Source organism: Hemiscyllium ocellatum, chromosome 14 (genome assembly GCF_020745735.1).
Source record: "Hemiscyllium ocellatum isolate sHemOce1 chromosome 14, sHemOce1.pat.X.cur, whole genome shotgun sequence".
Lineage (NCBI taxonomy): Eukaryota > Metazoa > Chordata > Chondrichthyes > Orectolobiformes > Hemiscylliidae > Hemiscyllium > Hemiscyllium ocellatum.
Genome location: NC_083414.1, coordinates 71,100,233 through 71,115,222, shown reverse-complemented (window position 1 = coordinate 71,115,222; position 14,990 = coordinate 71,100,233). Strand labels below are relative to the sequence as shown.

Here is a 14,990-nt window from a genome sequence, read left to right as displayed (position 1 = left end):
ACCTTGATGTAATTTTCTGGATGTATCAGCAGTCAATATTTCTCTTCACAGAGTATCAGGAGACGTTGAGTCAATTGGCAGCTATCCTCGCCAAGCACTTTGCTGATCCTCGAATTGTGGGAACTGGTAAGTCCTTGTTCTGAGCAGGACACAAAATTATTTTAACGCAAAGTACAGCAGATGCTGAAAAACTGAGATATGAACAGAAGATCTGAGAAATGCTTAGAAGGTCTGGCAGCATCAATGCAGAAAGAAATAGAGCAAATGTTTCTGTCCCGTGTAGCATTTCATCAGAACTGAAGAAGGATAAAAATTAAAATTGGTCAAAGGGATCGAGGTGAACAGGAAGAACCAAGGGGAAGGTCTGTGTTCGGGTGGAGAGCAGGAAAAATTCAATAACAAATGTTTCATTGTACAAAATCTAAAGAAAATAGTAATGGTTATAATGAAGAAATAAATTGTGTTATCAGATGAGATATAAATGGTTCCATAGCCATCTGAATGCAACATCAAGGGAAGAAAATACTAACTCAGTAAAAAAAAGAAGAAACCGATAGAGACAGAAGACTCAGTGTTGAGTCCCAGTATCCCAACAAGGAGAAAAGATTCTGAGAAAGGGATAAACCAATCAAGGTTAACCAGGAAAGTTATGACTGAATAAAGTTGAAATAAAAAGGATATAAGGGGGCAAAAGACAGTGGTAGACCTGAAGACTGGGATTATATCAGAATCCAGCAAAGGAGGACTCTTGGAATAATAGAGAAAATAAACAACAAGGGTGCACATGACTGGGGAGGAATGTAAAACTAACAACAGCTTCTTTAAGTATATTTTACGTACAAAAGAGATAGGTCAAAGTGAATACATGACTCTCGGAAAGTGAATCAGAGGAGACAGTTATGGGGAACAAGGAAATGCTAAAGATGTTAAATGGATATTTTGCATCAGTCCTTATGGTGGAAGATACTTCAGAGATGTACTAATAGGAAAGAATACAAGGGAGAAACTAAGCACCATCACTCGCAAAATAACATTAGACAAATGTAATGAGGCTAAATCTGCTGGCTCTGATGGCTTTTATCCTAGGATCCTACAAGAATTAGCTACAGAGATAGTGGTTGCATTGGTTGTAATTTTCCAAAAGATCCTTGGGATTCTGCAGAAATACTGGAAGATTGAAAAATTGCTAACTGTGACACCCCTGTTCAAGAATGGAGAGAAGTGAAAAGTAGGTAACTATAGGCCAATTAACCTAACATCTATTGTTGAAAAATATTGGAATTGATATTAAAGAAATAATAGATAATAGTTGGAAAATCATAATCTAATCAAGCAGAGTCAACATGACTCGATGAAAAGAAAATTATGTCTAACTAATTTATTAGTGTTTTTGAGGAAATCTCAACCAGAGTGGATAGAAGAAAATCAGTAGATGTGTTGTAATTGGACTTCCAGAAGGCATTCTAAAAGGTACCTCACAAAAGGGTAATCCATAAGAGGCCATGGTGTTGGAGGTGGCATATGGCTTGCATAGAGAATTGGCTAATGGGCAGGAAACAGTGAGTGGAAATAAGGGATCCTTTTTCAGGTTATCAACCTGTAACCAGTAGAATTCCACAGGGATCAGTGCTGTGATCACAAGTGTTGACAATATATGTTAATGATGTCAAAAATCACACAACACCAGGTTATAGTCCAACAGGTTTAATTGGAAGCACACTAGCTTTCGGAGCTTCGCTCCTTCATCAGGTGATTGTGGGGGGCTCGATCGTAACACAGAATTTATAGCAAAAATTTGCAGTGTGATGTAACTGAAATTATGCATTGAAAAATTGATTGTCTGTTAAGCCTTTCATCTGTTAGAATACAGTGATAGTTTCACTTCTTTCATGTGTAAATCACAAAACCCTTTTTTTTAAAGTTGCATTCTCGGGTTAGCTGTTAACAATGGTGATAGCTAAACAATATGTTGAAGGTGTTGGCCCCCTGTGTTCTCTGTCTATGACCTAATGTTTAGATTGATTCTAATCTAAAAAGTGAGTTAACAGTGATTTATATAAATTCCTGCAGTTTTTGAGCTCAGAGTTCTACATGAATGTATGCAGTTTTTGAGCAAAGTACAATGTAACTCTGCAAGGACAAATTCACCCCACAAAATATATGTGTGCATGTGGGTCTTTGTCTGTCTGTGTGTGCGTGTCTGTCTGGGGTGGGGGTTGTGAGTGTGAGAAAATGTCTTAAGTCTGTGAGGGGGTGAATGTGTGAAAGTGGGAGTGTGTGTCTCTATAAGGGTGTGTGTGGGTGTCTGTGTGCGTGTTTATGTGTACCTGTGTCCGTGTGTGTGTATGTGTGTGTGTGGTGCAATGGTAATCACCTGTAATTGACATGAATCCAAGGTCCCAGTTGAGGCCCTCCCTATGGGTACCGAACTTAGCTATCAGCCTCTGCTCGGCCACTTTCCTCTGCTGCCTGTCCCGAAGTCTATCTTGGAGGATGGTCACCCGAACGTCCGAGGCTGAATGTCCTGGACCACTGAAGTGTTCCCCAACTGGGAGGGAACCCTCCTGTCTGTTGATTGTTGTGCGGTGCCCATTCATCCGTTGTCGTAGCCTTTGCTCGGTTTCACCAATGTACCATGCCTCCGGGGATCCTTGCCTGCAACGTATACGATAGACAACGTTGGCTGAGTCACACGAGTACCTGCCATCTACAGGTGATCACTATTGCACTACACACACACACACACACACACGCACACTCTCCCAGATGCATCCCCTCACAGACTTAAGACACTCTGCACCCACCACACTCACTTTCTCACACTCACAACCCCCACCCCAGACAGACACGCACACACAGACAGACAAAGACCCACATGCACACATATATTTTGTGGGGTGAATTTGTCCTTGCAGAGTTACGTTGCTCTTTGCTCAAAAACTGCATACATTCATGTAGAACTGAGAGCTCAAAAACTGCAGGAATTTATGTAAAATTCTGTTATCTCACTTTTTAGATTAGAATCAATCTAAACATCAGGTCATAGGCAGAGAACACAGGGAGGCTAACACCTTCAACATGTTCTGGATTAGTGGTGCTGAAAGAGCACAGCAGTTCAGGCAGCATCCAAAGTGCAGCGAAATCGACATTTCGGGCAAAAGCCGTTCATCAGGAAAAAAGGCAGTGAGCCTGAAGCGTGGAGAGATAAGCTAGAGGAGGGTGGGGGTGGGGAGAAAGTAGCAGAGAGTACAATGGGTGAGTGGGGGAGGGGATGATAGGTCAGGGAGGAGAGGGTGGAGTGGATAGGTGGAAAAGAAGATAGGCAGGTAGGACAAGTCCGGTCAAGTCATGGGGACAGTGCTGAGCTGGAAGTTTGGAACTAGGGTAAGGTGGGGGAAGGGGAAATGAGGAAACTGTTGAAGTCCACATTGATGCCCTGGGGTTGAAGTGTTCCGAAGCGGAAGATGAGGCGTTCTTCCTCCAAGCGTCTGGTGGTGAGGGAGCGGTGGTGAAGGAGGCCCAGGACCTCCACGTTATCGGCAGAGTGGGAGGGGGAGTTGAAATGTTGGACCACGGGGCGGTGTGGTTGATTGGTGCGGGTGTCCTGGGATGGCATTTTTCACCAACACATTCCACCCTGACTTTAAATTTACCTGGACCATCTCTGACACCTCCCTCCCCTTCCTGGACCTCTCCATCTCCATTAATGACAACCGACTCGACACTGACATTTTTTACAAACCCACCGACTCCCACAGCTACCTGGATTACATCTCTTCCCACCCTACCTCTTGCAAAAATGCCATCCCGTATTCCCAATTCCTCCACCTCTGCCGTATCTGCTCCCAGGAGGACCAGTTCCACCACAGAACACACCAGATGGCCTCCTTCTTTAGAGACCGCAATTTCCCTTCCCACGTGGTTAAAGATGCCCTCCAACGCATCGCGTCCACATCCCGCACCTCCGCCCTCAGACCCCATCCCTCCAACTGTAACAAGGATAGAACGCCCCTAGTACTCACCTTCCACCCTACCAACCTTCGCATAAACCCAATCATCCGCTGACATTTCCGCCACCTCCCAAAAGACCCCACCACCAGGGATATATTTCCCTCCCCACCCCTTTCAGCCTTCCGCAAAGAGTGTTCCCTCCGTGACTACCTGGTCAGGTCCACACCCCCCTACAACCCACCCTCCCATCCTGGCACTTTCCCCTGCCACCGCAGGAACTGTAAAACCTATGCCCACACCTCCTCCCTCACCTCTATCCAAGGCCCTAAAGGACCCTTCGAAATCCATCAAGGTTTTACCTGCACATCCACTAATATCATTTATTGTATCCGTTGCTCCCGATGCGGTTTCCTCTACATTGGGGAGACTGGTCGCCTCCTAGGAGAGCGCTTTAGGGAACATCTCCGGGACACCTGCACCAATCAACCACACCGCACTGTGGCCCAACATTTCAACTCCCCCTCCCACTCTGCCGAGGACATGGAGGTCCTGGGCCTCCTTCACCGCCGCTCCCTCACCACCAGACGCTTGGAGGAAGAACGCTTCATCTTCCGCCTCAGAACACTTCAACCCCAGGGCATCAATATGGACTTCAACAGTTTCCTCATTTCCCCTTCCCCCACCTCACCCTAGTTCCAAACTTCCAGCTCAGCACTGTCCCCATGACTTGTCTGGACTTGTCCTACCTGCCTATCTTCTTTTCCACCTATCCACTCCACCCTCTCCTCCCTGACCTATCACCTTCATCCCCTCCCCCACTCACCCATTGTACTCTATGCTACTTTCTCCCCACACCCACCCTCCTCTAGCTTATCTCTCCACGCTTCAGGCTCACTGCCTTTATTCCAGATGAAGGGCTTTTGCCTGAAACTTCGATTTCGCTGCCTGAACTGCTTGTGCTCTTCCAGCACCACTAATCCAGAATCTGGTTTCCAGCATCTGCAGTCATTGTTTTTACCTTCAACATATTGTTTAGCTATCACCATTGTTAACAGCTAACCCGATAATGCAACTTTAAAAAAAAAGGTTTCATGTGATTTACACATGAAAGAAGTGAAACTATCACTGTATTCTAACAGATGAAAGGCTTAACAGACAATCAATTTTTCAATGTATAATTTCAGTTACATCACACTGCAAATTTTTGCTATAAATTCTGTGTTACGATGGAGTCCTCCACAATCACCTGATGAAGGAGCGTCGCTCCGAAAGCTAGTGTGCTTCCAATTAAACCTGTTGGACTATAACCTGGTGTTGTGAGATTTTTAACTTTGTACATCCCAGTCCAACACCGGCATCTCCAAATTATGTTAATGACTCGAGGGTTTGAGCTTCAAGGAGAGGCTGGATAGGCTAGGACTTATTTCACTGGAGGTTAAGGTTGATGGGTGACCTTCTGAGGGTTTATAATGTCACAAGGGGCATAGATAAGGTGAATAGCAAAAGTCTTCTTCCTAGAGTTGGGGATTTCGCAGCTAGAGGGCATATTTTTAAGGTAAGAGGATAAAGTTTAAAAGGACCTTAAGAAGCAACTTTTTCACACAGAGGGTGATGTGTATATGGAATGAACTGCCAGAGGATATGGGAGATGCAGGTACATTTACATCATTGAAAAGATATTTGGACAGGTGAATGAATAGGAAAAATTTGGGGATATATGAGCTAAATGCAGGCAAATGAAGCTAGTTTAGTTGGGAAACTTAGTCAACATGCACAAGACTGAAGAGTCTGTTTCTGTGATGGATGTCTCCATGACATGGACAAACAAAGCAAATGTACTACCACCAAATTTGCAGACGATACTAAAAATAGGTGGAAAGACAAGTGGTGAGATGGATGGGAATACTTTGCAGAGAGATATTGAAAGTTTAAGTGAGTGGCAGGATGTTGGCAAATGGAATGTAATCTGGGAAAATGCAAATTGTTCATTTGGAGGGGAGAACGAAAGAAGAGTATTATTTAAATAGAGAAAAGCTGCAGAAAACTCGACACAAAAGGACTTGAACGTATTTGTGTATGAAGTAGAAAGCTAGCACTCAGATCCATTAGGTAATTGGGAAGGCTAATGGATATTGGTCCTTATTTCAAGGGGGTAAGAGTGTGAGATGCTGATGAGACCCCATTTGGAGTACAGTGAGCTGTTTTTTGTCATCTTATTTAAGAAAATATATTACTTCATTGGAGTCAGTTCAGAGATGGCTCACTAGGATAATCCCTGGTATAGATGGATTGTCTTTAGAGCAAAGGCTAAACAGGTTGTGACTTCACTGCTTGGTGTTTAAAAGAATGAGAGGTGATCTTATTGAAAAATATTAGATTCTTTAGAGGTAAATATTGAAACAGTTTCCCTCATGAGAAAGTCTAGGACCAGAGACATGGTCTCAGAGTAAAGAGGCGCCAATCTGAGGCTGAAATGAGGAGGAATTTCTTTTCTTTGGAACCCCTTGTCAAAGAGACCTATGGGGGCAGAGTCCTTGTATTTACGGCTGAGGTAAACAGGTTCTCGATGAGTAGGGCATCGGTGCTCATGAAGGAAAGGCAGAAATGTCAGAGTGGCCATTGTCCTATAGAATTGGGGAGGTTCAAGGGGCTGAATGGTCTACTCCTATTCCAACGTTCAATAGTTTTGGGTCTTCTTGGACATTCTCATGACATTTCCAGATTTTCCCTGAGCAACAGCAACTCTGTTTTAATTCTACACAATTCTCCTACTGTGACTTTTCTGTCTATGGTCTGCTAATTTTCCAGTAAAGCTCACACAAGCTTAAGGAATAGCATCTCACCTTTCTACTTGGCATTCAGCAATCTTTCAAATGATATAAACATCGTAAGAATGGGAGTTGCTGATTAGACCTTTCAACCCTGTTCTGCCATTCAGTGACATCATCGCTGCTATGTTGTCTAGCTGCACATACCTGCCTTTGGCCCATATCCCTTCATAACTTTGCTTAACAAGAATATATATATCTCTGAATCAAAATTAACAATTGATCTAGTATCCTCTGCTACTTGTGGAAGTGTGTTCCAAATCTCTACACCCTTTGTGTGTCAATCTGCTTCTTACATCTGTCCTCAATGGTCTAGCCCTAGGCTATGCATCTTAGCCTGGAGTCCCAAACCAGTGGAAATCGTTCATCTACTGTGTCCTTTCCTGTACATACCTTGAAGACTTGAATCAGATCACCACTTAACTTTCGATATTCTAGAGAAAACAGACTGAATTTGTATAATCTCTGCTCATAACTTAACCCCTGAAGACTAGGTATCATTCTTGTGAACCTACTTGTACTTTCTCCAAGGCCAGTATATCCTTCCTAAGGTGCAGTGCCCAGATCTGCTCTCAGTACTCCAAGTGGGGTTGAACCAGAGTATTGTATAACTTCAGCATAACTTTTGTAACCTTAGGCTCCAGTCTTCTAGATATAAAGCCCAGAATTTATTAGCCTTCTAATTATTTCCTGCATGTATTCGTGGTATTCTAAGGATTTGTGCAGCTGAGCCCCCAAGTCTCTTTGAATATCCACTTAACTTCACACCACCTAGAAAGTACCCAGCTCTGTTATGGAATCTTATAAACAAGGGCATGAATCTTTTAGGTGAAATTCTCAATCTTTTCTGATTTTTTTTTTCCGCCGAACTTCCACCTGTTCCTCTCCACAATTGTTTGTCTTTTTTTTATTTTTTTGTTTCATTTCTTTACACACTGATTCCAGCTCCCTCAGAGGCAGCTCTCAGAGTGAACAGAACCCCTGACACTCCTGTTTCTTCTTTTATAAAAAATACTCATACTACCGCCTAACTGCGGTAGTGCTTATATTTTCCCCCCAGCACCCATGTTGTGTGTGTGCAGGTGTGAGACACAGTGAGAGACACAAGGTGTACAATCCTTTATTCAATTTCCACCACCAGGAAGAAAGCAAACACCCAAGTGGCCAGTGACAAGCAGTGCCCTTCACATCAAAGGACAATGCTACGTGATCAAAAGGTGAAGGGGAGGCAGGGATTAAATCTAAATAGAGTTTGAGGGGAAAATAATGCACTCCACTCTCTGCAGTGCTCACCTCTCGCTGAACAATTGTTTGTCGTACTTTGACATATCAGGTTTAGCTGACCACCTGCCTAATTCTGTCTATTGTCAACACTGATAGGCTGCTTTGGAGACAGGTAGAACAATGGCAGACATTCGCTGACTAGCCTGCCAATCAAGAAATAAGGTCAGGCAGAATGAGAATGATCACCTTGTAGAGAAGACAACATCTGAAATGATGCTGTACATCTACAGTTGGGATCCACTTGCTCTGTCACTCTTCTATGTAACTCCTGTAACTAACTGCCATTGATGTAGAGGCTGCACTTACACCACAGCTGAAGTGTCAGTGTAATGTAGCATTGCTTCGTATTTACACTAAAGTTGTAATGTATATCCAGTATCATAGACTGACCTAATTGAGAGTTATACTGGGTCCAGACCCTGCACTAATACTGCACATTATTATTTGGGACACCTTATTATTATACCTTTATGTCAATGCAAACTCGATATTATTGACACTTCTGTTACTGTATAAAATGGCATTCCAACTGAGATCAGTAGAAAAACTGACAAGCTTATCAAAAAGTGTTGTAAATACCATTGTGTTGAAGTATATTAATTCAAAAAAGTTTTACCCTTCATGAAGCCAGTACCATATCTTGTGTATGAATGCTTGATGCAACAATGTAGAGTAAACTTTGACCTTTATCTTTGACTATTTTGGGACTGATTGATCCTGGCAGAAGTGAAATATATTCAGTATTCTTTCATGATGGACCTCATGCCACTTCAGACAATAAAACCTTTCGACTTGATTCATTGTCTCTTGTCTCTAGATATTAAGGATTCACTGATGCAGGCTCTTGCCAGCTATGTCTGCTACCCCCACTCCCTGCGCGCTGTTGAACGTATCCCAGAGGAACAGTAAGTGCAAAACACTATTTGTTATTGTATGTGCAAAGAAACTTATGAAATGAAGCATTGTTAAGATTGGACAAAGAAATTTAATGGAGAACCCTGGGATGTAAGCCATCTGGTGCTGGGGATTTATCAGGCTTTAGTCCTTTTAAGCTTCTCCAATATTTTTTCTCTGTTAATTAGCTTAGGTTTTTCTCTCTTAGTCCCTCACTTATCCACCTTCTTACTTCTGGGATGTAATTTGTGTCTTTCACTGAGAAGACTGACAGCAAGTGCTTGTGCAATGTCCCTATGATTGCTTCATTTCCTATGATCATTTCTCCTGTCTTTACCGATACATTTCAGCTACCTGATTTTTTTTTCTCTCTATACCTGCAGAAGTTCTTACCATCTGATTTTATATTCCTGCCTACTTTGCTTTCATATTCTTTTTATTCTTCCATTTTATAATCTATTTGGCTCTTTGGCTTCTAAAACTCACCCAAATTTTAGGCTTATGATGATTCTTTGCCACATTATAAGCCACATATTTTATTCTAATAACATCTGTACCTCCTAATTAAGTTCTAGATGGATCTTTCTTGCTGAGATTTTATTATTATTATTGGAATGTATTTTTGTTGAATATTTTAAATTATGTATTTAAATAAGCTGGGATACATTTATTGCATTATTTTTTATTCTGTGTCTTCATACTTATGTAATTGGTCTTGGTTAAGCTTAAAATTCTTGTTTTGCATCAAAACACAGTTAAAAATCACACAACAGGTTATAGTCCAACAGGTTTACATCAGGTGACAACCAGCTGATGAAGGAGCACCGCTCCGAAAGCTAGTGTGCTTCCAATTAAACCTGTTGAACTATAACCTGGTATTGTGTGATTTTAACTTTGTACACTCCAGTCTAACACCGGCATCTCCAAATCAATCCTAAAAACACATTATGGTATTTGGTTATATTGTGATTACTGTTTCTCAGATGATCTTCTACGATGAGATTACCAATTGACTGAGTCATTGCACAAAATCTAAAATAGCTTGGTTCATAAGTCTACTAGTTCCTAGTTTGCTCCACAACATATTCTTCCGGGAAGGTGCCACAAAAGCATTCTGTAAACTCCCCTTCTAGACTACTTCTGCTAATTGTTTTATTCAATCAATAAGGTGAAGGTTAAAATCCTCCACAATTATTATATTGTTATAAGCTTGAATAATTTCTTGCTAACTGCTTTATTATGACTATTGTTAAGGCCCCATAAAAATTTGTCACCAGCATTTTCTGACCCTTATTTCTCACGTTCTGGGTGGCACGGTGGCACAGTGGTTAGCACTGCTGTCTCACAGCACCTGAGACCCGGGTTCAATTCCCGACTCAGGCGACTGACTGTGTGGAGTTTGCACATTCTCCCCATGCCTGCGTGGGTTTCCTCTGGGTGCTCCGGTTTCCTCCCACAATCCAAAGATGTGTGGGTTAGGTGAATTGGCCATGCTAAATTGCCCGTAGTGTTAGGTAAAGGGTAAATGTAGGGGTATGGGTGGGTTGCGCTTCGGCAGGTCGGTGTGGACTTGTTGGGCCGAAGGGCCTGTTTCCACACTGTAAGTAATCTAATCTAATCTAATCATCTCCACCATGACAGTCTGATCCTAGATCCATTCTTACTTCTGACATTCTGTTGTCCTTTACTATCAGGGCTACCCCTCCACTGTAACCATTCTTATCTTTTTGAAATTATTTCCCAAGCTTGATCATCTTGTCACTATGTCTTTGCAATAGTGATTTGATCCAAATCATTTATCTCTATTTGTGCAACTAGTTATCAGTCTTATTGAAAGTATTTCATGGATTCAGATAAGGAGTCTTTAGTTTCATTTTTTTTCCCTACTCTCCTTTGCATGGATCTTTATGCCCTGCATAAGTTCCATTAAACTCTGAGTCCCTCTTCTCACGCTGTTGTTGTCTTCACCTAAATTGCTTTAGTGCCATGTTGATTTAACTATTTTCTTTAACTTTCTAAATTTTTCTTCACCCGAAGTGTTCTCCCTTTTGGTTTAAAGATCTACTCGTGATCCATATTTAACAATTTGCCAAGACACACTTTAGCAGAGACATAACGTGTGGCATTTAATAGAAATTTGGCAGTGATAGTATTGTGGTTTTAATTCCAAAATATATTCTTGCTTTCACAAAAGGGTTATCATTCTGCACTGTCCACTCTCTAACTTTTCTGCTATTGTGGACCAGGATAAGAGATGGGAATGCAAGCTTACACCATGTTGTCAATTGATGGCTAACAAAAATTCCAATCACAAACTCTTCAAACAGGAGTTGTTTGGTAGCTCTACGTATAATGAATTCTTCACTTTCTTCCAAAATAGATAGAAGTACATGACATCAAACCTGATAAACCTGACAATAAAAATGGTGGCTTTAGAATGAACACCTAAGGAATAGCAAGCTTTCATATCCTGATTTATCTTAAAGGCAGTGTTTGAGAGTATGAAACTTTCATGAAACTTTTATTTCTGTGGAACTGATGTTCTAGTATGGGGAACATTTTCATCAAAGCATATTTCACAGATATTATTTGGTTTTCTGAGTAAGCAACAAGGTGTTTATTAACATTACTTAGAATCATCAGCAAAAAAGAGCAGGATATTTGGCCCAACCAGTCCATGGTGGTTTATATCCCACTCAGGTCTTCATTGTTTAACTCTAATATCATAACACCTCTGCCCTTAGAGCTCCACAGTCATTTAGTTTGGCTTGACCGATCGCTGTGGTAATGAGTTTCACAATCTACTTTCTCAATGAAGAAGTTTCTTCTGAATTTTCTATTTGATTTCTCAGCAATTCCCTTATATTGATGGCAAGTTTTGTTGTTCCGCGCAAGAAGAAACAGACTCTATCAGAATTTTTGAAAATATTGAATCTGTTCAGCCACCGCTTAGTCTTTTTGTTGACAAGTGCCATGACACCAAAATTATTGTCTGATTACTCTACACAGTATGGTTTCAATTAAGGTGTTTCAAGCTGACAGTTGAAAACATAAAAGCAGCAACACTTGTAGCTGTTTCATCAACATTTAGAGTCTAAATCCTCAACTTTTCATGTTCTCACAAATATTATTAGTGCTACCAACGCTTTTACTGGCACAACTGATGAGTTGCTAATGAATAACGTTACCTTGGAGTAATACCATTTTGTCCCTTTGCTTTTGCAGACGTGTGGCTATGATGAAGAATCTTCTAGCTCCATATGAACAGCGGCCATGGGCTCAGACCAACTGGATCCTTGTGCGACTCTGGAGGGTATGTTTGCCTGTTACATTGTAAAAAATGCTCATCACATTAAATAGTTTTGCTTTCATTCTTGTTTGTAATATACTTGCATATTTCACACAGTCAGCATGGATTTATGGCAGTCTAGAATCAGAGGACGTGTTCTCAGTGTAAGGAGTCATCCATTTCAGACCAAGTTGAGGAGGACTTCCTTCTCTGAGGGTTGAGACTCTGTCGATTGATAAGGCTGTGTGATTCAGTTTGTTCAAGGCTGAGATGGACAAATTTTTAACTAGTAAAGGAATACAGGGATATGCAAAAAAGGCAAGGAAACTTGGATTTGAGGATTATCAGATCAGCCTTGGTCTCATTTGATGACAGAATAAATGGCTTACTTCTTGGCTCTGTGGCTCTTGTGTGTCTCAGTCTTACAGAAATTGTGTTTGACAAACCTAGTGGATTTTTTTTTTTGAGAGCATAACTAGTTGAATAGATGAGAAAGGACCAGTGGATGTGGTGTATTTGCCCTTCCTGAAGAAGGGCTTGTGCCCGAAACGTCGAATCTCCTGTTCCTTGGATGCTGCCTGACCTGCTGCGCTTTTCCAGCAACACATTTTCAGCTATTTGGACTTCAACAAAGTTTTGATGAAATTCTACATAAGAGGTTGTTATATGATATCAAGGCACAGTAGATTGTAGATAATATAATTTCAAAGATTGAGCGTTGGTCATGAGACAGGAAACAGTAGAAACACATGGAATGTTTTCAGCGTCGAAGGCATGACTAACGGCTGCTGCAGAGATTAGGCCCTAGCTGTTCATAATTTATATCAACAGTTTGGATGAGGGAGTCAAATGTAATAATTCCAACTTTGACGACACCACAAAACTGGGTGGGAGCATGGCAGGTAAGGATACTGTAAAAAGGCTTCAGGGCTATTTAGAAAAGTTGAGTGGGCAAATACATGAGAAATGGAGGAAAATGTCAATAAGTGTAAAGTTATCCACTTCAGGAAAAAACCTATTTAAATGCCACCCTAAACACATTCAGGATGGCACAGTGGCTCAGTGGTTAGCACTGCTCCCTCACAGTGCCAGTGACCCGAGTTGTATTCCAGTCTTGCCTGACTGTCTGTGTGGATGCTCCAGTTTCCAAAAATGTGCAGATTAGGTGCATGATCCATGATAAATTGCCTCATAATATCCAGAATGTTCTTTGTGGGGGTTAGTGTAGACTTGCTGGGCCTGGAGATAGTGAGGACTGCAGATGCTGGAAAGGCAGAGTCAATAAAGTGTGCAGCTGGCAAAAGCACAGCAGGTCAAGCAGTATCAAAAGTGCAGGAGAGTGGGGCAGGACCCTTCTTCATAATGGGCCGAATGGCAGCTTTTTGCACTGTAGGGATTCTATGGTCTATGATCTCAAAGGGCAGTGTTGATCTAGAAGGTGAACTGGGTATCATTGTACACCAAAGAAAAAGAGGAACAACGTGTGGGCTGTGAGCTCCAGATTAACGTGGAGAAGCAGCCCTGGAGCAGCACACGGGCAGAAGTCCTGGACATAGGTGGGCGTAGGGGGGAGGCAGTCCTAGACTGTATCTTGGAGCAGCTGAGTGCTGGTATGGGGCAGAGTGAGGACGGCTGTTGGATTGGGGTCTTGCACGGCCAGTCAGACCATGTGCAGAGGCCCTGTGCTGACCTGCTGCAGTGTGATGTGTATTTGAAATTTTGTACCTTAATATCATTACAGGGTTGATATTATTTTTAAATTAACTGTTCATTCTGTAATGTAACTACTTTTGTTCCTTTGCTGTATTCATGAATTGTACCTAGGTACTTGTACTCAAGATGTCCGCATAAGAAGGGTGACATTGTAAATCTTCTCACTGTACTCCCTAAAATGAAGTACACATAACAATGAAAGGATATTCTATTTACTTCTCAAATTTCTATTCTAAATGTAAATTGGGTCTAAATTAAAAGTCACTGAAAGCAAACATGCAGATATAAAAAGCAATTAAGAAGGCAAATGAAACGTTGGCCTTCGTTGCAAGAAGATTTGAGTACAGGAGCAAGGAAGTCTTACTGCAACCTGTACGAGGTCTTGGTGATATCATAGTTTTTAATGCAGTTTTGATCTCCTTACCTAAGAAAAGATATACTTTACTATGAGGAAGTAGAGCCAAGGTCCCCAGGCTGATTCCTTGGATGGCAGAATTGTTATGAGGGGAGATTGGGTTGGTTGAGTCTATTCACTGGACTTTAGATGAAAGAGGAAGGAACTCTATTTGATATGTTGTTGTCACAAGTACCCCCAAGTACAATTTTTTGCTTGCCATATAGGCAGATCATAATATACAAGGACATACAGATGATAGGGCGCTTTAAACAGAGTGAGGCATACAAAATTATGGCTGCACAGGAGGTGTACAAAGGCAAGCTCAACATTAGATTTGAAATTTGAGAGGTCATTTGAGAACTCATTGAGACATCCATCAGGGCTGGACAGGTAGGCTGACGTATCCACTGCCAGGGGCCTGGACTAAGAGGTGATGGTCTCAGGATATGCGGTAGGCCAAGTAGGACTGAGATGAGACATTTCTTCATGCAGAGAGTGGTGAGCCTGTGGAATTCTTGCTCACAGAAGGGTGTAGATACTTGGCTACTGAATATATTTAAGAAAAGAATGGATTTCTAGAGGCTTAAGGTATTGAAGGGTATAGGGCCAGAATGGGAGTATGATGTTGAGATTA

General features: G+C 41.7%; 1 protein-coding gene across 1 annotated transcript in view; it reads left to right on the top strand.

Annotated features, from left to right (window-relative positions):
* The window catches only part of LOC132822416 (E3 ubiquitin-protein ligase RNF123), a 379,484-nt gene that overhangs the window by 172,411 nt on the left and 192,083 nt on the right, over positions 1-14,990 (top strand). The window contains exons 28-30 of the mRNA XM_060835785.1: positions 52-126; positions 8,881-8,968; positions 12,183-12,270. Coding sequence (XP_060691768.1) covers positions 52-126; positions 8,881-8,968; positions 12,183-12,270 — 251 coding nt within the window. The remainder of the gene's footprint in view (positions 1-51; positions 127-8,880; positions 8,969-12,182; positions 12,271-14,990) is intronic.